This window comes from Gallinula chloropus (genome assembly GCF_964237585.1).
Source record: "Gallinula chloropus genome assembly, chromosome: 15".
NCBI lineage: Eukaryota > Metazoa > Chordata > Aves > Gruiformes > Rallidae > Gallinula > Gallinula chloropus.
This window is the reverse complement of record NC_140100.1, coordinates 17,706,856-17,728,886: the sequence shown is the minus strand read 5'-3', so window position 1 is coordinate 17,728,886 and position 22,031 is coordinate 17,706,856. Positions and strand designations below refer to the sequence as shown.

General features: G+C 60.0%; 1 protein-coding gene across 3 annotated transcripts; it reads left to right on the top strand.

Moving 5' to 3' along the window:
* Nucleotides 1-536: 536 nt before the first annotated feature.
* On the top strand, nucleotides 537-21,959 carry CDIP1 (cell death inducing p53 target 1). Of its 3 annotated transcripts, XM_084271184.1 has the most exons (7): nucleotides 582-597; nucleotides 1,039-1,166; nucleotides 18,326-18,442; nucleotides 19,105-19,203; nucleotides 19,737-19,883; nucleotides 20,135-20,402; nucleotides 20,923-21,959. In XM_084271184.1, the coding sequence occupies exons 4-7, from the start codon at nucleotides 19,119-19,121 to the stop codon at nucleotides 21,032-21,034; spliced, it is 612 nt and encodes a 203-aa protein (XP_084127310.1). In that variant the 5' UTR covers nucleotides 582-597; nucleotides 1,039-1,166; nucleotides 18,326-18,442; nucleotides 19,105-19,118; the 3' UTR covers nucleotides 21,035-21,959. The 3 variants fall into 3 exon arrangements, with proteins under 3 accessions (XP_084127311.1, XP_084127310.1, XP_084127312.1); XM_084271185.1 differs by lacking the exon at nucleotides 1,039-1,166 and having other exon boundaries at nucleotides 537-597; XM_084271186.1 differs by lacking the exons at nucleotides 582-597; nucleotides 1,039-1,166 and adding an exon at nucleotides 13,279-13,386.
* Nucleotides 21,960-22,031: the final 72 nt, after the last annotated feature.

Genomic DNA, 22,031 nt, shown 5'->3' with positions numbered 1-22,031 from the left:
CAGGGCAGGAGAGCCAAGCTGGCAGCCTTGCAGCAGCAGGACCAGCACCCTGCCGAGCATGGGCACCACCCAGAAGACAGTTCCTTGCCTCTGGCATGTCCTCCTCTGCCACTGCCATCCTCTTCAGCCGCACCATTTGCCGGCCCGGGGGCCAGCAGCTCTGCGGGGCTACCCCGCATCCTCCCCGGCCACGGCCACGGCCACGGGCAGCTCTGCTCCCGGACGGAGCCGGGTTCCAGCCGGCCACGCTGGCGGTGGGCTGCGGCTGCCCGTCCCGCGGGGTCCCGCGGGCAGAGGTGCTCGGGGAGGCCGGGCAGGAGGGCGCCGAAGGCCGCGCCCGCCAGCGCGACCGCGACCGCGGGCGCTGCCGCTGCCTTCGCTCCCCCCAGGGCCGCCCCGGGCCGGGGACACGCGGGACGCTGCCCGGACACGGCGGCGGGGGAAGCCGGCCCCGGCCTAGCGTGGGGGGGGACGGGGGGCAGGCCCGGGCCCCGGCCCGCAGAGAGCGCGGCCCAGGCCCGCCCCGCCCCGCCTCGCCCCGCCCCGGAGCCGGCAGGTGCCGGAGCCGGAGCCTCCGCCGCTGGGAGCCGGCAGCCGGTAGGTGCTTCCCGGCGAGTCCGAGGCGGGGGTCGGGGCCGGGGCCGGGCTGGGCTGTGGGGAACGGGGCGGGGGGGTGGCGGGGCGAGGCGGGCGGCGGCGGCCGGGAGGCGGCGGCCAGGCCCGGCCCCACCGCCGGTGCTCGCCCCGGCCAGGCCGCGGCGGCCTCCGGCAGGCGTGGGGACTCGGGGCACGGGCGGGGGGCACAGCAGAGGCCCCGCCGCCCCCCCCCGCGGGTGAGACAGCGAGGGGTGGCAGGAACTCCCCGGGCGGCTCTTCGCGGCAGGACCCGGCCTCTCCGGGCCGGGGCAAGGGCTCAGCGCGCTGCCGGCGCTGGGGCGTTCGCCGCGCGTCCCGGGGAGCTGAGGCCTCACCCGGGGGGCCGGGGAGAGGGGACCCAGCCCGGGGACTCGGGCGGGGTTTGTAACGCTGGCCGCGCAGAGCCGCAGGGTGCTGCTGACGCCGGACGCAGCCCCAGCTCTGGCCTGGACGGGAGGAGAGCAGCGGGATGAAATGTAATCGGCTGGAAAGCGAGATCCTGTGCTTGGGAAAAGACCTCCCGCTGCAAGGTGAGCGCTGCAGCCGGCCCCGGGCCTGGGGGGTGCTGGAGGGGCCCAGCTGCGAGGAGAGCAGATGCCACCCGCTCCCCAAATGCATCCCTGGAAGAGGAGGGAGCCAGGCCCACGTAAAGGTGTGTGTGTCCAGCCATCCCTGCTGTGGGGAGAGGAGCTTGGGCTGGAGCTGCCTGTTCAGAGCTTGAGAATGAGGAGCTGGAACAAGCCCGGGTCCCTTGACAAGCTGGAAGAGAAATGGTGGTGGTGGGGGTGACAGTGCCCGTCAGCATCGGCAGCAAGGACAGAGCCTGCAGCCAATGGGCAGCGTGGCACAGCAGCAAACACCAGGCAGTTAGTGTTAGCAGGAGGCTGGGAGGGCTTTGACCTTTGGAGCAGGGAGGTTTTGGCTCTGCCTTCCAAGGGGATTGGAGAGGCAGGAGGGTGGGAGCTGTGGAGGCAGGTTTTGAATAAAAACCACAGGGGGTTGTGGTTGGTGCCAAACAGAGGAGTGAGTGGGGTTTGAGACTCTGGGAAGTGCTGCAGGAGAGCTGGAACAGCCAGGCTGGGATGAACACCAGCATGGTGGCATCCTCAGAATCATCATCCCCAGGAGTCGTGCTCAAGGTTAAGCTTCTGTGAGTCCTGGATGTGTGCCCATGGCCCAAGGCGTCCCTGCAGGTGTCTGGGGATGGTCTCCATGCACCAGTGAGAACTGGTGAGGGGACTGGTGGTTGTCCTGTTCCAGGCTGAGTCTAAAATGTCAGGTGGTAGACTAGGTCAGGTGCAATGGTTTTAAATAGAAATATTTGAACTGATGCTTATGGTGGTTTGGGGCTGTGTGTGTGAAACCTGCTGAGAAACACTTTGGGAATACACAGGATCCCTCCTGCTTGTTCCCTTTCACCCTGTGTGTTTGGGATGGGTGAGCCCTTCTGCTTTCCAGAGCAGGCAACAGGGGAAACTAGAGTGAGTATTGTGGAGTGTAATATGTAACCTTAGCATGTCATTCATTCACGTTTGGGAACTGGGCAAACTCAGATCAGGGTGGGAGGTGCAGGCTGGAAACTTCCCTTTCCCAAAGGCTCCTCTCTCTGAATGTTGTAGTGACATCCATGGGCCCCAGGAGATGCCCAGAGGCATTTAGCAGTGTACCTGCTCTCTGCTCCTTTGGCACTGTGCAAGGGAAGAATTCCTGCTTGGAGGCAGGGCCTGGGAGCTGGTACCAGGCTGTTGTGTGCTGTGGCTTGAGCACAGATGGGGAGAAAGCTGTGATGAGGACAGGGTGCTGGAGCAACGTCCCCAGATGTCCCCTGGGTGATGCCAAGGGTAACACACATGCTCAGCCCTCCCCAGCTGTTGCTGTGCTGGTGGTGGGGCTGTGGTGGCTGTGGCTGTGCCAGGCTGCACCCCCAGAGGTGCTGGGAGAGGCAGCTGGGCATTCATTGTCATCCCTCTCTCTCCTGTCAGCAGCAGTTCCACTGTGTCTGTGCTGGCTGGAGCTCTGTCCCAGCAGCTGTTAGGAAAGGAGGGAGGGTGTCTGTGTGAGTCCCTTGTTGTGGTTTCTGAGCAGGTTTTTGACGCTCACTTCCCGATCGGCCGCGCTCTCTGGCTGTGGGAGCGGGTGCAGGGGTGCAGCACGGCGCCTGCTTTCCTTCCAGCTGCAGCACCAGTGGCAGGTGAGCTCTGGGAGCACAGCTCCAGCACTCCTGCAGCCAGGGACCCAGCCACAGCCTGTGCACAGCACCCTGGCTGGGCTTCAGGGGGCTCTCAGGCCTTGGTGCAGTGTTGTCCTCTACAGAAGTGTTCCCCCTCCCAGCATTACTCACTAAGGTGGTGAGAGAAGGGATGAAAGTAACTTTACTATGTAAAAGAGTATCTTTTATTCCTCTCCTTCAGGTATCCATTTGGCAGATAAATGCTCATCTTCAAAGGATGTGGTTGATGCAGAGATCTTCCAGTATGATGAGTGGTTTTGCAAGGAGATATGCAGCCTTCTAGTGTCTGCTGTAACCCAGGACCAGGTTTTTCACTGTCTGTTGAACCATTATAACCCCATACATTTGATTTCTTACAATTAGAGAATCACAGGATGGCCAGGTCTAGTCCAAATCCCCTGCCATGGGCAGGGACACCTCTCACCAGCCCAGGCTGCTCAGGGCCCCATCCAACCCGGCCTTGAACACCTCCAGGGAGGGGGCAGCCACCCTGTGCCAGGGCCTCACCACCTTTATAGTGAAGAGTTTCTTCCCAATATCCAATCTAAATCTACCTCCTTCCCATTTAAAACCATCCCCCCTCATCCTATCACTCCAGGCCCTTCTGAAAAGTCCCTGCCCAGCTTTCCTGTAGGCCCCTTCAGGGACTGGAAGGTGCTAGAAGATCTCCCTGAAGCCTCCTCTTCTCCAGGCTGCACAACCCCAACTCTCTCAGCCTGGCTTCATAGCAGAGGTGCTCCAGCTCTCTCATGATCTTTGTGGCCTCCTCTGGACCCATTCTGTGTCCTTACTGTGTTGGGTACTCCAGAACTGGACACAGTACTCGAGGTGGGGGTCTCACAAGAGCAGAGCAGAGGGGCAGAATCCCCTCCCTGGACCTGCTGGCCATGCTCCTTGTGATGCAGCCAGGATATGGCTGGCCTTCTGGGCTGTGGTGTGCATTGCCACAGACCTAAACTGCTTTAATCAGGAGACAATATCCTACACTGAAACAAGCTAAGGGTTCTTTTTTAAACTCTCTTTAAAGAGAGTTTGCTGGAGGGTGTGAGCAGGGCTGTGCATCACTTCTGCTGGTGTTACCATGGCTCTCTGTGTGTGCTGGACACACCATCAGTACTGTGATGGCTTCTCTGAGTGCAGGCTCAGCCCTGCACCAAGCAGGGAAGTGCTGGGTAAGACAAGGAGGAAACAGTCTGTGAGTAGCAGGGGAGTTAAAGTAACAGCAAAGCAGCAGGACCTGAGGTACCTTTGCACTTCCAGGCAGGGGACCAGCTTCTAAGACTAAACCATCCAGCTGTGATGAGGTGTTCCTCCAGATGGAGCTGAGCAGAGCTGCTGCAGAGAGAGGGGGCAGGAGAGCTGGAGAGCCAGGGGATGCTGATAGGCTTCATCACCCCTTGCACCAGTCAGGGAGGTTCTGAAAGGGAAGATTGTTGGGTTACAGCACTCTGCCCATCCACAGTGTAGTGAAAGGGATGGTTTGTAGCAGGAACTTCAGTTGTCGTGCTGATTGTGGGAGGTTTTGGGGTGGGTTTGCTTCCAGGACATGATTTTGCAGCTGTTGGACAGGGAAAGCCTGAAACTGCCTGCCTCTCCCAAAGATTGCAGGCTGGGGCACTGTCCTGGTTTTGGTCAGGATGGAGTTACCTCCTCCTGCAGCAGTGGCTGGGATGCTGTGTTTGGGTGTTACAATGGGAGCAGTGCTGGTAACACCCTGATGTTGTTAGCTGCTGTCAGACAGTCAAGGACTTTCTCAGCTCTCCATGAGAAAGGAGGGGAGAAGCCAGAACAGGTGACCCAAACTGGCCAAGGAGAGGATTCCATGCCAGTCACATCCTGCTCAGTTTAAAGGGGCTGATGGGAGGAGGAGGGGGCGGCTCCAGGACGCGCGGTTTTGGGGGATGGTCGGGTTCTGGGACAGCTCTGGGTGGCACGGCCTGAGCTGTGGGTGAGAAACTGCATCCTGTACCAACTGTTTCAGAGATGTTTTGCTCTAAAGTCCTGTCAGCATTGTTATATTTGATCTTTCTGCTATTCAGTAAACTACCCTTATCCCAACCCACAGGCTTTTGGTTCCTTGGTTTTGGGGGTGTTATTTCCCCCTTCCTTTTCCCTTCCCTCATCCTCCCCACGCTTCTCCCCCTCCTCTTTTCCTTTAAGGAGCAGGCAGCTGTGTGGATCTCAGCTCTCAGCCAGGGTAGAACCACCACAGACAGCAGAGCACCCAGGTTTGCAAGCACAGGGGTGGCTGCACCTTCCTTTCTTGAGGCTGCAGCAGGGGTGTGATCCCCTGTTGTCTCCCCGTTGTTCCCGCTCGGTGTCCGTGTCGCCACCGCGTTGTCACGTCTCTGCATGCTCTGCAGAGGCTGTGCCTCCTCCTCTCATCACAGGGAGCACAACTAGAACAGGGTGCTGTAGGAAACCACCACCCATTTTCTCAACAGCTCCACGTCTCTGAGGCAGGGGGAGTGCAGGTTGACTCCTGGCCTGAAGCGCTGGGGGAAACTCTGGGCTGCTCTTTGGGCTCATTCCTTCATTCAGAGCTGACTGGTGGCTACAATCTCAAGTGTGTTGTATTGGTGGTGGTGAGAAAGGGCTGTTGGAGAGCACAGGGAGTGTGTCCTGTGCTGGCCACAGACCTGGGCAGAAGGTGGAGGTGGGAAGGAAGCTGCTTCGCGCTGCACGTTCCCTGCGTGAGGCCCCAGTGTGGTGCAGGTATCTTTCACATGGGTGCCTTAGGGTAAGAGAATAGGAGAAACAGCCCCAAAGGAGGGTGATGTAATGAACATCTTAGGAACTGGGAAGAACAGCTGCTGGCTGTGTGTGTTCAACTTTGTACATGGGAGCATGAGGAAACCTGCGGTGGGCAGAGGATGGAGAAAGGAGCTGGGGCTTTCCATGCAGGTTAAGGAATGTATTTATCTCTTTCCTGTTGTGATTATAAGGTAATTCTGCATTGATAATGGTTATATTTCCTCTACCTCCTTTATACATAAGAAATTGGAATAATACCCAGTTCTCTATTCAATGAAGAGACTTGAAGACTGGGAATGCCCTGCTGGTATGACCCTGAACCTCCTCTGATACCCAGATTTACCTCTGGTACCTCTGCATTTAGAAAGAAAACCTCCAACTTGCCCTATCAGGGCGGCTTCCAGTCTTGGAAGATGTGTTTCTAGAAGGAGTGATCCAGCTTTAAGTTGATGCAGCTTGGTTTTGCTTCCCACCTTATGGCCAGAAATTGCCTCCATCGTGCCTCATCCGTCCTGTGCTCTGGCTGTGCTTGATCTCTGCCCTGTGTGGTGGCAGAGAACAGGAATTTACCTACAACCTCAACCAGGAGAGCCTGTTTGCTGTGGGATGGTGGGTCTGTGGCACTGGCTATCCCAGCGAGTCCCAGAGCTGGGGAGAGGTTGGGTCTGTGGGAGCTGCCTCCTCCACAGAGTGCATTCCCTTGCTCTACCTTGGGTGGGTGGTGGGAGACTTAGAGACCTGTGTGGGCTTCAGGGAGAGGCTCTCCCACTGCTCTGAAGGGGTAATTAGGCTCTTTGAGTGTTGTATGTGTCTGTCCCCCCCAGTTTATACTGGCTCCCTGAAGAGACCCCCAAAACAGAGCCTAGTCTCAGACCAGAAGGACTTGGCAGATGTAAGAAGGAGAAGCAGAGAGGTTTGCTCCCTCTAGCTGCCTGTGTAGCCACTGTGCTTCCTCCCTTGCTCCAGACCTCAGCCAGCATTGGTTTTGGGAGCACTGGTGTCCCAAAGTGGGGTATCTACAGCCTGTATCTTTACAGAGGCAGCTCTGATGTATGTCATGTGAGAAATGGAGCTTTTCCTGAGAGCAGCCCTGCTGGGGAGGTGAGGTGACCTCTGAGCATGCACTGTGTGCCAGGGCCTGGGGGCAGCAGGCATGGGCAGCCACTCATTGCAGGGACAGGCTCCCAGGGGCTTCCCACTCCTTAGCTCTGCATCTTCCATCTCTTGGCACCTCATGGTGTGAGGTAAAACGAGTTGGAGGGCTTTTCCCCCAGCCTGTTGTGGAGCAGGGTTGTTTGGGTGAAAAGGTGCAGCCCCCTCCCCAGCTTGTGAGAGGCAGCTGAGGAATTGTGTTGAAAAGAAGCCCTCTGTGCTCACAGATCCCTTCTGCTTCCTCCCACAGCTGGAGGGCAGGTATAATCTTTTGGATTATGGGTGATGAGTGAATAAGAGTAGTGTCCTGGGGAGAATTACTGTAAAATTGATTCCATTTAGGTCACAGAACAAAGATTGTCACGTGGGAAGAGATGAGCAGAACATGACCACAGAGCCTGGCCTGCCTGGGCTCTGGGGGGGCTGAGGCTTGCTGTGGAGTGGGAGCACTCACCTGCTGCTCAGCGGCTCACAGACACTCACCAGAGTCCCATCCAAATCATGCTTTACCTCCTGCCCTTCCAGAGTGGGGAAGGGAAACATCTCCCCTCCCCCTGGTAGCAGCATCCCTGGAACAGACTGCACATTCCTTCTGGGAGGCATCTGTCTGGCCTGTGAGTCTTGGTGATCCTGGGGTGCTGCCTGGGGAGCAGAGGCAGGCAAAGGGAATCCACAGGGAGCAGTTTGTCCTGAGGCTGGTGCCAGGCTGGTGCCAGGCAGCACCACCAGCTCTGCCTGATTCAGCCAGAGCTAAATTTGCTTCCCATGAGCAGAGGGAGGGGCAACTGCTCTTCCTGCCAGTGCCATGTGCTTGCAGAGCTTTTAAAAATAAAGATTGGCTAAAACATTCTGGGTTGACTTGTACATGTCACCCAGAGCCAGAGCAGTGACTCCCTGTGTTTCTCTCCTGTGCTTTAGGGTTGTTCTTTTGTGGTTGGGGTTTTTCCCCTTAGGTGGCTGTGACTCAGCCCTTCCTGGCTGCTTCCTGAGTTTCCTGGTTCCTGAGCTATTCTTGGGACAGTGGCTCCTGACAGATAGCAACAAGGGGAGTGCTGTGTTGGGGTTTTCCTTTTCTCCTCCTCTGGCCTGTCTTAACCTTCTGCTTCCCTCTGATTGATTCTCTTGTTTCCCTCCTTCCCAAATGACCAAATCTTCCTCACTTGCTGGGTGCCTGTTCCTGCCCTCGTGCCAGAGGAGCCCTCCTGGGCTCCAGGCTGCCCTCCTTGCACAGCACCAGGGTTTCTCTCACAGCACCATGGTGGTGATGCCCCTGAGAGCTGGCACAGCTCTGCAGACACGTGGCTGGGAGTGAAGGTGATGTCTGGTGCTACCCAGTCTTTGCTGGGGTTTAGTTTTAAGAGCACAGCTCTTTCTCTCAAGACACAGTTGTATCTGAGGGGGAAATAGCCTGAGTTGTTGCATATTTTGCCTTGAGAACACAGTTGGCCTTTTAAAAAAAACCCAGAGGCACTCTGTTTCCTCAAAGCCTCTGGTTACCAAGAGAAATTTCTCAGACAAAAGTCCTAGAGGACTGGGAACACAAGGGCAGTGTTCTTCTTTAGCACCCCTCCACGGGTTTGGATCTGCTGTATTGTTGTTAAGCCAACCAAGCTAAAAGCTTTTCTGTGCAAGGAAGCTTTGAGAACATTGGCTGCCAGATTAAATTAGGCTTTCTGAGAATAAATTAGTTGTGGTGATGTAGGCAGCCCTGCTCAGTGCAGCTGTAACATCCACTCCTGCTGGTACCCACAGCAGGTAGCTTGCATGCCAGGTGTGGTGGTGGTGTTTGTGGCACTGCTGCTAACTTGAGATGAGATTTCTGGCTGGTGATGAATGAGAATTGCTCTGCTGAATGTTATTGATCATTTCTTCAAGGAAGAGTCAGGCTCTGCTCTTAAGAGAGGCAGGGAAACCCCAGGGGTTCAGCACAGCATCACTGGGGGTGAAGCCACAGGCCAGAGCTGTGCCTCTGCTGCAGCAACTCTCCAGCCCAAGGTGCTTTTGTGGCCCTCAGGGGTCCCAGTGTGTGGCAGAAGGGGAGCAGTGGAGCCTTGTGTTGGAGGGGAGGACAAAGACTAGAACGTGGAGTGGAGGAAAACCAGCATGGTGGGGTTTCCATGCTGCTGCCAACTCCTTGGGGCTTGTGTTTTTACCTGACCACTGGGTTAATAGCTGCTGCTGGTGTGTGTGTGTGTGTGTGTGCTGCCCTTCTCCTGAAGCATGTTCAGTTTGCATTCCAGTTAACTTGGTGCCTTTATTCCACTTTATTATACATGCCAAGTGCTCCTGGGAGGTGTGGGTATGTGCTGAAGGCTCAGCTTCCTCTTCTCACCTGCTCCCTCATGGCCATTCAGCTCCTCCAAACCTTTAACTTACCCCTGGAGCGAAAAGACTGAAGCTGGGACTGGAAACCATTTCAACTGCTGCCAAAACATAGAGTCACAGAATCCCAGACTGGTCTGGGTTGGAAGGGACCCCAGGGGTCACAGAGCTCCAACCCCCTGCCACAGGCAGGGACACCAACCTCCAGGCCTGGAGCTACACAAGGTTGCCCAGGGCCACATCCAACCTGGCCTTGAACACCCCCAGGGATGGGGCACCCACCCCCTCTCTGGGCAGCCTGTTCCAGCCCCTCACCACTCTCTCTGCAAAGAACTTCCCCCTAATATCTCATCTCACCCTTCCCTCCTTCAGCTTCTCTCCATCCCCCTTGTCCTGCCAGTCTCTGCCCTTTAACAAGCTGATTCCCTCCTGTTCCTCTGCTCCCTTCAGGGACTGGAAGGCTGCAATGAGGTCCCCCCACAGCCTTCTCTTCTCCAGGCTGACCCAGCCCAGCTCCCTCAGCCTCTCTCCACAGGGGAGCTGCTCCAGCCCTCTGAGCATCTCCGTGGCTCCTCTGACCCCTCTCCACCAGTCCCACATCTCTCTTGTACTGGGGCCCCAGCTCTGGACACAGGACTCCAGCTGGGGCCTCACAGGGACAGAGCAGAGAGGGACAATCCCCTCCCTGTCCCTGCTGCCATCCCTCTGCTGATGGAGCCCAGGATCCCATCGCCCTTCCCAGCTGCCAGAGCCACTGCTGCTCATGTGGAGTATCTCACCCCCCATGACACCCAGGTCCTGCTCAGCAGGGCTGCTCTCCAGCTCCTCTCCTGGGCTGGTAGTGCAGGTTCCCCCCCAGTTCCTGGCTTCGAGCTGCCAGGTGTCCTTATTTCAGCCCCACTGAGCCTTTCAGCCCCCATGGGTGCCAGGGTTCAGGGGGCTCCCTGGTCTGAGCTGGCTGCTGGGCTATCCTGGGGAAAGACAGCACCCAGCCTGTGCACTGTGGGAGCAGTGGGAGCTGTGGGAGCAGTGGGAGCAGTGGGAGCAGTGGGAGCTGTGGGAGCAGAGACCAGCCTCAGGGCTGCTCAGCCTGGCTGCAGCTGCCCTTGGGAGTCACCAGGGAAGGTGTGACCGTGCCAGAGCGGCAGGGAAGGGGTTGGAGGACCGTGTCAGGAGGACCTGAGGAGCTGTGTTGCTGGGTGCTAGGGGTGCTTTGGAGCCAGGTGCTCTGGGCTCTCAGTGAGAAGTCTTCTGCTCACTTTCTCTGTGGTTCTGGGGTGGGTGCAGCTCGTATCCAGGTGAGTCCCATGCATGCCAAACCAGGATGGTGCCTGGAGCTGTGCTCTGGAGAGGTATGAGGACATACCTTTTCCTAAGGAACCTGCTTGGGCAGAGGGGTTGGATTTGGTGATCTCTTGGGGTCCCTTCCAACCCCTAAAATTCTGTGACATCACTTCTCTTCCTTCAGCCTTGTTTTCAGAGGGGGTGCAGCTCTGTGTGTGCAGCTGCAGGTCTTGGCCAGCTGATCTGTATCCTGGGCAGTGCTCCTGTTGGATCTGCCTTGCCTCTGGGAGAGCAGGTGAGGCAAATCAGGCTCAGGGGGGAAGCAGCTCTTGACATGACCTGAGGGACAGATGTGTAGCAGCTTGTCAGGTGGCTCTGCCCAGCAGATAGCAACAGAGCCTTGGGAAGGAGTTCTGAGGGAGCTGGGAGCAGGTTGGTGCTGCAAACTCAAACCAGAGTCACAAAGATGACATCCCTGGACTGGGAAGCCAGTGTGGCTGGAACCAGCCCAGTGCCCCCTCTGAGCCACCCAGTGCCAGGCACTGGTGGTGACACCCTTTGGGTGGCCCAGCTGAGGGGGCCTGGGGCAGGGGAGTGGTGGGGCACCCTCCTGCCATAAAGCTGCCGTGGGATGGGCGAGCCCAGGGCTGCCCTGAGGGAGGTGCTGGCCTGAGATGGGGAAGGTCTGGCCCTGCCATGGCAGCAGGAGGGTGAGCACGGTGCCATCAGGGGCCTCAGTCCAGTGCAGCTCCCTGGCTGTGCTTGGGTCCTCCTCCTTTGCAGCTGGGCCTGGCAGAGATCTCACACCTCACACGTGCTCCTGCTCAAGCCCAAGCCACGCTGCTTTGCCCAGAGCAAGCTGTGGCCTTGAATAAAATGGGGTGACACAGAGGGCTTCTCACCAGGCCTCTGGGACAGAGGAGGAGACAGCACAAGGTGACAGTGTACCTGTTAAAGTGGAATGTCAGCAGCTGCTGTGGCACCAGGGTACCTGTGAAGGTGGGAAGTGCAACCTGGGAGGCTGCTGTGCCTCTGCTGGGAAAGCATCAGCACTGTGACACATGCTTTGTACAGCACTGGGAAGGGAAGAGGCTGTGGAATCACCATTCAGGATGACTTGGTGGTGTGGCAGAATCTGCACAGGAGCCCTGCACAGGCTCTGGGCTCCCCTTACCTCTGACACTGAGATGCAGCTCCATCTCCTCCAAAGTGCTGATCCTCTGTCCCTCTGATTCCCTCCTCCCCAGGAGCCTGGCTGTGTTCTTTACTGGAAGGCACACACCTAACCAGTTTGATTCAGCAGTGATGGGGCTGCATTCTTTGCCTTTCTCCCAGAAAATCCTAGAGAAGGAGGGAGTGATTATAACAAAAAATGGGGTGCATGTATTTTTAGTATATTTTTGGGGAAGGAAATCTGTGCAGTCCTGAGCTGTGCTGTGAGATGTGCAGTGGGGTAATCATCCTGTATTCATCTTTCCTCTGTGAGAGCTGGGAGGGGCCATTGAAATGGGCAGCAGGTACCTGCAGAGCAGAACTGGCTGTGGCCAACTGGCAGAGCTCAGTGAGCTGGAGAGGAGGAGGATGCTCCCCAGAGAAACCCTGGGCTCCCTGGTCCCTGAACCCCCAGTCTTGGGAGTGGGAGGGACTGATGGGGGGCTTGTTCTACCTCCCCTTGATCCCTGCTTATCCCTAAGTGCCTGCTGTGGGCTGTCATCAGCAGGGAGCTAGGGAGCTTCTGCCCATCTCCCTGGGGACCCCTGCCTGCTGCTGGGGCTGGGAGGGGGTTTCTTTGGGTTACATGAACAAGTCTTGGGGGACAGTTGGGTGCTGTGTGAACGTGCTGCTGTTGGAGTGGGTTTGGGGGGTGGTTGCTCTAGGGTGGTGTGATGAGTTAACCAGCTGTGGGCTGGGTGATGCAGTGTGGCATCCATCCCCTGGAGATGCCCAGGACCCCAGGCCAGAGCTGTGGGTGCAGCTGGGGTGCTTCCCATGGGTGTTACCAAGCATTCCTGGGGGCTGCTTGTGAACCCAGCGAGGGTCTCACAGAGAAGCTCCCTGGAGATCTGGCTCGTGGCCCCCTCTGTTCCTCATCCCTGTCTCTCTGGAGCAGGCAGCTGATGTGGGGAGGAACTTGGGTTTGTCTTCCAGGTTTCTGTTCATTTGCACCTTTGTCTCCAAGGGAACAGCTCGTGTATTGTAGCCTGTGTTCTCTGGTGAGGCCAGGTCACCAGCCTGAGCAGGTGTTGCCCACAGCAGCCTGTTCAGTGCTTGCTCTGTACTCAGAAAACCAGCTTTGGGGGGGGCACAGTTCAGCTGTGCTGGTGGTCCAGAGTGCTTTGCACATGCCTGACCTTCCCCAGCACCCCTGGAGGTTTCAGGGCTGGGGTTCAGTGCCAAAGGCCACAGCCCCTCCTCAGCAGCATCTCACAGGCTCCTGTACAGCCCCTCCTGGCTCTTCTGGGGGTCCCTGCTGGCAGGGTGAGCTCTGCAGGCATGGGGTGCCTCCTGCAGCTGTGTGCTGCAGCTTGAGAGCCCATGGCAGAGAGCAAAGAGCCACTCCAGTTCCCCCTGCTCATTTTGGCTGGTTTTTCTTTAAGTGCTGAGGTTACCCAGGTCCTGGCAGTGCTGTTTCTGCAGCCCTGCTGTGGAGAGCCAAGGAAGCGCTTGGTCAGCCCATCTGGAGCCCAGTAGCACTGGAGAGAGTCCCAGGGGCAGCAGCAGGGCCTGACCAACGCTTCTCCTGCCCATAGCCCTGCGTGGGGCTGTGGATACACCACCCTTGCCTCAAGCAGGGGGTTGGTGCCTGCTTTTCCCTCCAGCCACACAGAGGAGCCGCTCGCAGCAGCAACCTGAGGCTCCGGCTGAGGACAGCCGAGCCCGGGCATCATCCGATGGAGCTCTGGATGTAACACCCGAAGGAATCTCTTGCTTGGGACACAGCACCTGCCTTCCAGTGGGCACCCTGCTCTGCCTCCCTGAGCCACGGTGGCACCCAGAAGGTCCCCAAGGTAACCGTGCGCAGCGGGCGCTCCACCGGAGGAGCCGTGGAGCAGAGAGGGGGCTTTGGGCTGGGTGCCAGGCCTGGGCTGGGTGCTGGGTACCCCTCCCCAGCAGCCCCTTTGCCTTAGAGGCTGCCCTGCTCCCCTGGCAGAGCTCCTGGCGCTGCACGGAGGGCACAGCCCGGCCCCCCCGGGGGGTCGCAGCCGGGATGCTGGGGAAGCTCTCGGCACCTTCCTGCTGGGAGAACACGCCACAGGCACCTGCCCTGCCTTGCCTGGGCTGATGAGCTAGGGAAGTGCTGCTGGGGAGAGCAGGGGGGGGTTGCTGCTGAGCCCAGGGGTGCTGGGTGCTTTCCCAACAAGGCTGCACGCTGCCTGCTGTGGATTCCTTCCCCTGTGGCTCTGGGAGGAGGTGGCTGTGCAGGCTGGAGGCACCAAATGCACTTGGGAAGAGGCAGGGCTGAGCAGGACACTCACAGGGAAAACCAGCTGGGTTTATTTCCCCCTCTATTTCCCCTCCCCAACCCCCCCCCCAGGCACTGAGCCAGCTGCTTCGCTGGGGATTCCCTGCTGTCCTTCCTTCCCTCCTTGGTGAGCACGTTGTGTGTGGTGCTTTTGGGAGCAGTGGGGGCTGAGCCACATCCCCACGAGCCCCGTGTGTGGAGAGGGCAGCAGGGCCAGGGCTGGGCTGTGGAGATGCTGCTCCAGGATGCTGCTGGGTAGGAGGGCAGTGGAGATCCCCACGGGCAGGGTATGGTTCTGTCTGCCTCTCAGCATGGTTCAGGCTCTTCTTGCTGCCCCCAAAGCCCTGTCAGACAGTAATGTGCTTTCTCAAATGATGTTTTGCCAGCTCCTGCTCAGCCCCTTGGGCTCATACCTGGCATATTTTGTCTGCCTTCTCAGTCCCAGTGTTTCCTGGTTGCTGGAGCAGATGGAAGCCCACAGCACACAGGCAGCTTTCCTGGGGTGATGCTGCCCACAGCACTAGTCCTCTCTTAAAAGGAAAGAGGCTGGTCCTGTTGCAGGGGCCCAGCTTCTCCACAGCTCTTTGCTTTTAAAGACCTACTTAGAGAAGCCTGGGAGCTGAAGCTGGTGTCTGTCTGATGTGCAGGGAAGCTGGAAGCAGGCATAGCCTTTTATTTATTCATTTAACTTCAGAGGGCTTTTTTCCTCCTCTAAATATCAGGAGTTTCTGTGGAGGAGGAGGAGGAGCTCCAGAGATGTGCAGCAGCAGCTTTCCAAGTGCTGGCAGCACCAAACCATGGCTGAGCATGACCAGATCCTGCTCCCTGCCCCCAGAGCTGGAGCTGCTGCTCACACAGGCAACACAAAGCTGAATCCCCCTGGGAATCCCCTCATCCCCGTGCAGGAAGGGCAGGGACAATGCAGGACCTGTTCCTGCCCCTGGATTGGGCTGCACCCAGGCTGACTCCGAGCTGCACCCTCAGGGTGAGCACAGGAGGAGTGCTGGGTGCCCCTCAGGTGTGTGTGTGTCCCTCAGGTGTGTGTGTGTCCCCCCAACTAACCAGAGGCTGCTGAGCACAGGAGGAGGAGGAGGAGGAGGAAGCTGTGTGTTTCTGTGGGCAGGGCTCAGTGCTGCCCCACCAGCTCCTCAGTGGGCCAGGAGTTACCCCTGGCACAGGGATGAGACCTGCAGTTCGAGGGGGGTAACCTCTGAGGGGCTCAGGGCAGCGGGGGCTGCACCAGGCTTCCCACAGGAGCAGCAGGAGCAGGATGGGCAGGGGGGGGAAGGTCTGGGGAGCTGTCCCCAGAAAGGGAGGTGAGGAGGGGCTGGTTCAGTGGGTCCTCTCTGCCCTCAGGTCCCTGCTCTGCTTGGTGGGTCAGCTGCCAGCCCTGGGGGCTGTGCCTGGCTTCACATTTAACAGGAGGTTGAGCAGTGGTTGGTGTTCTGGAGGCAGTTTAAAGGAGCCAGTAGCAGCTGTTCTCTGATCTTCCAGTTGGGATCTAACCTGCATTTTTAGCTGGAAATAGCATCTCCTCTCTCCATGCTTTTGCTGGTAACCAGCTTCTTTTAAGTGTTACCCTCTAGCAGCAGGTCCTGCCTTCCAAAGGACCTGCACTGGACACTGGGGACTCCATCAGATCTTGGACTTCAGCCTGGTGAACTTGGCTGAAATTAGTTGTAAAGTTTTTCTTTGTCCCCTAAGAGTTCAGCTGGTCTGTGAACCTGGTTATTCCAGTAACCTGAGTGTGGATGCAACTTCTGCAGCCCCTGGGAACAGCTGGGTTTGCCAAAGCTCTTCTCATGGCACAGAAACACAGTGGTGGTTCAGCTTTCATCAGCAGTCCTGTAGTGTGCTGTGGGACTGGGTGTGCTGGTGGGGGTGGCTGGAGACCTCAGGGTGACACACCGCTGGCCAGGGACACCCTTACACCCTTCCCTGGGACGGGCACCCCAGGCTGTGCCTGCTGGGAGGTCTCTGTTGTGAGTGCCATGGGAACCCAGGTCCTGTCTCCATGGCTGTGCTGTGGGCAGGGGAAGGGTTGCTTTCCCTTTTGCAGGACTGGAGGGAGCAAAGTCAGTCAGCTGCACTGGGAGCTCCTGTGTAAACCAGCAGAGAGTCCCTGTCACCTGCTGCTGGGGATCTGTGTTTTGGGGCACAATCCTGCTCTGGGTCTGAGGTGAGATGCTGCTGGGGTTTTGTTTGTTCAGCAGCTGGATCTTCCCAGCTCAGCTGCCTGTGCCCAGCTAGCAGCAGCCTGGCTCAGCCTGGAAGGGCTTTCCCAGCTCCTGGGTGCTGCCCAGGGCCACCCTGCCCCTCTGCAGGGGTGCTGCCTCTGTGCTGTGCTGGGCATGAGAAGGGAGGGTGGGCAAGGGGAGGACTGGAGCTGCTTTGCTTTGCCTGCTTGGGGAGGGAACACCACAGGGTCAGCTGCAGCAGGGCAGCGAGTGATGCTCTGGGGTGGCATCCAGCACCCTCCAGCTCCCCACCAAGCCCCTGGGTAGCAGTGGGCTGGGGCAGATTCTGTGCTTCTCCCATTGGGATGGAAGGAAGCACTGGAGAAAGGGCTTTTAAGAGGCTTAAAAGCAACAGGTTTTCTTCTCCTCCTGGGCAGGGCATGCAGCCAACACCTTGCTCTTTATGAATCTCTCTTAATAAGCAGAATATTGCACTGAGAGTGACTGGAGTCTGCCAAGTGTGAGCAGAACTCTGCAGCCCCTGCAGCTGCCTCCAGCCCTGCACCCACATGGCTCTGGGCTCCACTGGCTGTTGCCCTTGGGGCTGGGTTTTCCTGCTGGGCAAGGAGACAGGATTCATTGCTGGCTGGGGCTGGGGCTGGTGGTGTGACCCATGTTTCCATGGCTGGTGAGGCACAGGGGTTGGATCACCTCTTGGTTTCCTGAGTTCCATCATGCTTTGGTGATGGGAGGTGTGAGAAGTGCTGCAAGGGGTTACATTATGTGGGGCAGCAGGTAAGGGTCATGGGCTCAGCTGGCCCACAAGGGCAGGAAAAGCTCCCTGGCAAGCCCATGTCCCCAGGCATGGACTGGGGGTTCTCCAGTTGGGCTGGGCTCCTCCAGGCCTGCAGGCACAGGGGCAGGAAGGTCTGAGGCTCTCAAGCCCTCATTTTCTTTACATCCCCAGTGAAGCTGAAGAAGAGCACAGCCCAGTTTGTGAGTTTGGAGGTTGCTGGAGTGGGGGGCTCTGCAGTGCCCTGTGCTTGGGTTGGGTGCTTTCTCCTCCTGGCCGTGCTCTGTGCCATGGCAGCCCTGCTGTGCCCCAGCACAGCCCCCTCTCCTCCTCCTGCCTCTTCAAGAAGACAGGGGTGCGAAAAGCAGGTGGAAGACAACCACCAGCCCCCCTTGTATTGCACGTTGAAGCTGTGTGTCTGCAACATACCACCTGAGACTGGGAGAGAAGTGAATACAGACATCCTGGAGAGACCCTGTGCCAGTCTGGGCTTTGCTCAGCAGGGGCCAGTGCTGCTCCTCCTCAGGCTTCTGCCCTGCCTGTATCTCTTCCTGGATGCTGCTGGGAGGGTGATCTAGGGAAACAGGGGTGGAATAAAGCAAAGCCAAGGAGCTGGGAGAGGGATGGGTCTGTCTGCCAGCACTGGCTGAGGCCCTGGGGTCCCTGGGCAGGAGGAGGTGGCAGCGCCCGCGGGGGCTTGTGCCCTGCGTGGGGGTTGGCGTGGCCCAGGCGCTGCCCCGTGCGTGGCACTGGGGCCAGAGGGAGCCTCCTCCTCCTGCCCAGAGACCCCAGTGGGGTGCTGCCTGGCTCAGCCCTGAGCGCTCTGGGGCTGAGGGGGGGTTTGTGCCTCACCCCAGCAGCCAGGCAGCCACCTATGCCCGGGGTGTGTAATGTGGCAGCAGCTCTTTGGGTCCAGAGCCCCCCCGTTGTGCCCATGGGGCTGGTTGGAGCCTGGGTGCTTTAACCTGCTTGGGGGGGGGCTGCTGGAGCCCTGTGGGACCAGCTGAGACTGGTCAGCCTCCTGCAAGGCCAGTGCTGCCAGGAGGGAGCAGGGGACCGTTGGGGATGAAGGGGATGCGTGAGTGTATGTGGGGGTCAGGGGGCTGTGCTCAGAGCCCAGGGGAGCTCCTCATGCTGTGCCCTGGGCACTGGCACCCGCTCTGTGCAGCCTTCCCAAGCACCACTGAGCAGCCTCTAGGGTGCAGTTCCCAAGTCAGTCACGTCCTACCACTTGTAACTGAACCAGAGTCAACAGGGAAATCAGGTTGGACCCGATGACCTCTCGAGGTCCCTTCCAAGCCCTACAACCCTGTGAGGCTGTTTTGCTGATGTCGTTGCACTTCCTCAGAGTTCAGAGCCAAGGACACGTCCCCTGGTGCCTGCCCCCGAGGGGCACACTGGGGACAGCCCTGCCCAGCTGCAATCACCCTGCCTGCACCTGAGAGGGGCCGAGGCAGCTGCAGCAGCTGCTCCTGCCTGTCACTGTAACCCACTCCCTGTCCCCTTGCCCGCAGGTCCTGCAGGGTCAGCCGGCTGCTACACCACTCCCCTGGGAAGAACTGATCTTCTCAGCTCTCCTGAGGGCTCTGAGGGTCTCACTGCAAGGACGCGGACAGGCCCATTTTACCCAGGTAAGGTGCCATCTCCAGCAGTTAAATCCCACCTTAACGCTCGAGTCTGCATCCTCTGCTTTGCAGCTTGTGCTGCAGGCTGAGGGGTGCTGCCAGCCCCTCGGGGTGCAGCACATCCCTCTGCTGGGCCCTGCCAGCCCCTCAGGGTGCAGCTCAGCGCTCTGCTGGGCCCTGCCAGCCCCGTGGGGTGCAGCACATCACTCTGCTGGGCCCTGCCTGCCCCTCAGGGTGCAGCTCAGCGCTCTGCTGGGCCCTGTCAGCCCCTCGGGGTGCAGCTCATCCCTCTGCTGGGCCCTTCCTGCCCCTCGGGGTGCAGCTCATCACTCTGCTGGGCAGAGCTGAGGGGCTGTGAGCAGCAGGGGTTCCTCTTCCACATCTTCAGACCCGTGACCTCGCAGCCCAAGCACTTGGCAGCGCAGCCGAGCGCCGCAGCTGTGGGTGAGCCGCTGTAGCGCCGTGCTGAGCCTCAGGGGGAAGCCGTGGGCTGAGCTCACACCTCGGCTGAAGCCTGGCCAGCTTCAGAGCCACGGCCTTGCGTCTGCCCCAGGGGGGTGAGGCCTGTCCGGCAGCGGCACCAGCTCTGGACCCTCCCTCTGACCTGCTGCCCCTTCCCCAGGCACCGAGCAGCTCGGGGTGGCATCTAACAGCTTCTGTCCTTGCAGGGCCGCTCTGAGCCATGTCCAGCGACCCTCCACCACCCTACCCGGGCGGCCCCTCGGCACCGCTGATAGAGGAGAAGCACGGGCCGCCCCCTGCGGCAGGTACGGGCTGGGCTGGGGCGCCGGGGGCAGTGCTGAGCAGCCAGGAGCCCGGCACACGGGGGCCACCCTGGCCCTGGCCGCTCCTCACAGCTCTGCCCTGCAGTGTGGGTTGGGGGGGGGGGCATGCTGCATGGCTCCAGCTCTCACCCTCCCACCTTCTGGAGTGGCAGGAGCGCCCGGGGGGAGCAGGGAGCGCTGCGGGCTCACAGCCTGGGGCTCAGCGCTGCTGTGGGTGACTGGGGGCTGCCTGGGGCACCAGAGGGCGCAGAGCAGGGGGGCTGGGAGCAGCCCAGCACACTTCTTGCTATGCTGGGCCCTGACAGTGCCCTGAAGAAGGTGCCTGCTGGGCACAGACCATGTCCCCATGCCCCAGCCCTGCCCCACTCACAGCTCCCCCACAACTGCCTGCTGCACCCCCTTCCCCACCCCGTTTGCCCCCCTTCCCTGATGGGGTCACCCTCTGCCCCTGACCCCTCAGCCAAGCCCCCACCTGCCTATCAGTTCTGCCACCTCCTGCCTCTGTTTCCTTTCAGATGGCGTCACCCCCGTTGTGGGACAGCCCCAGGGGGTTCCCATCCCCCCGCCCGAATTTGGGCCCCCCCCATACGAACCGCCCTCGCAGCCAGGGTTTGTGCCCCCCCACATGCCCACGGATGGCGCGGGGCCCTACATGCCACCTGGTGAGTACGAGGGGCTGCTTGTCACTGGGTGGGGATGGGCAGGGAGGGAAGGGGACACCCCCCCACCCCCCCCACCCCCAGGTGTGTCTGGGCTGGAGGGACATGGCGGGGGGGGGGACTGACAGTGGGGGCTCCTCAGCGTTGGGGGGCACAGTGCCCACAGCAGTGGTGTGGCAGCAGGGTGGGGGGCACCCAGTGAGGACGTGGCCTCTCCTGCCCCACTCAACAGTCACGGGCATTTCTCATTCCAGGAGGGTATTACCCCCCCCCCCCAGGCCCACATCCCCCCATGGGCTACTACCCTGCACCGGGCCACTACCCTTCTCCCGGCGGGCACACGGCCACGGTGCTCGTGCCGTCGGGAGCCGCCACCACCGTGACGGTGCTGCAGGGAGAGATCTTCCAGGGCGCCCCGGTGCAGACCGTGTGTCCCCACTGCCAGCAAGCCATCACCACCAAGATCACCTACGAGATCGGGCTCATGAGCTTCCTTCTTGGCTTCTTCTGCTGCTTCGTGGGGTAGGTGCTGCAAGCAGGGCTGGGGCCTCCGCACTGCCGACAGCCCTGCGGGGAGGGTGGTCACTCAACCCTTGTCCTGGTGGCCTTGGCAGAGCTGTTGGGATGGCAGGGGCTCAGCACCAAGGTGTTAGGTGGGGTGAACAGCCTGCAGACCTGAGCTGCTGCCGGGGCAGGGAGAGGTGCCACCACCAAGGCCTGGTGTAGATCCTGGCAGCAGAGCAGGAGCCATCAGGCCCCAGACCCCGCAGGGAGCCACTTGCACCCAAGGGCTGACAGCAACGGGGGCTGGAGAGCCTGGCCCTGCAGTGACCCTCCTTGGTGCCCACCAACGCCACAGGAGCAGCAGCACACCCAAGGGACTGGGAGGGTGTGTCCTGGTTGGCTCCCAGGGGCCAGGAGTCACCTCTCTCCCCCTTACCCAAAACAAAACCCACACGTCCCTCTGTCTGTCCCTTATGTCCCACCCTCTACTCCCCCTGCTGCCCGGGCTCACCGTGCGCTGCCTCTTCCTGTGCTGCAGGTGTGACCTGTGCTGCTGCCTGATCCCCTGCCTGTTCGATGACTTCAAGGACGTGACACACACGTGCCCTAACTGCAAGGCCTACATCTACACCTACAAGCGCATGTGCTAACAGCGCCCCGGCGCCCACTGCAATGACACCGGCCCCTCTCCCACTGCTGTGCTAGTCTGTGCCTGTGCAACACCCCTTCGCTTACCCTCCAGTGGTGTCTGTGTGTATCCCCAGCTCCCTCCTGCTCAGAGCTGCCACCACCTTCCCCGAGCTCCGGACCTTGCTGTGAACGGTGGGTGGGCGAGGGGTGCAGAGGGGGGTGGGCCCAGGTCCCAGAGCCCCTGGAGGGGAGGCTGCCTGGCAGCCTGGAGAAGGGGGGGGGGGTGACAGTGGGAAGTGCTCTGCCCACACACACTGCCCCCACCCACACTGCAGGGCTCTAGCAAGGCCCCTCTCACCTGGAGCCCCCAGCAGCTACGGAGGTGCCTGAGCTCAGGCCCCAGGGTGCAGGGATGTGCTGCCCCACTGGGAGCTGCTGCACGCAGGGGATACTTGGCCCAAGGGAAAGGGGGGCCCTGAGCAGCTCCCAGCCTGTATGGGGGAGATAGCACAGTCCCTGGCCACTGCTAAGAAGGGGCTTGAGGGTGAGGAGAGGCACATAGCCCAGGTTTCGGGGCAGGGGGGGCGGTAGGTCAGGGCCCCCAGGTAGGCAAAGCACCATTCAGGGCAGAGCACTGGGCTGGGGGAACACAGCAGCTGCCTCATCCCAGCCCTGCACCCCTGTCCTGGCAGCACAGCACTGCAGCCACAGCAGCTCCAGCTGCATGGACCCCTCCCCACCCCGCTGGGGGAGGGAAGAGCCCCCCCAGCCCTTTCTCACCCGCCTGGCACTTGGGGCCAGGCCCCCAGCATGTCGCTGTCCCGGCGCTGTAGAGTAGAGGCGGCTGGTACCCGGCAGCAGCCGGCTCAGGAGCAGCCCCCGGCCCTGCTGGGGCTGGGGGTGCAGCACCCAGCCTGCCCCCGCCACGGCTGCACCCTGGGGGGCTCCTCCTTGCATGGGGTGGGGGTGGGGGGTAGGGGGTTAGTTTTAGCTCACTTGGTAGAGGGCAGTGGGGGT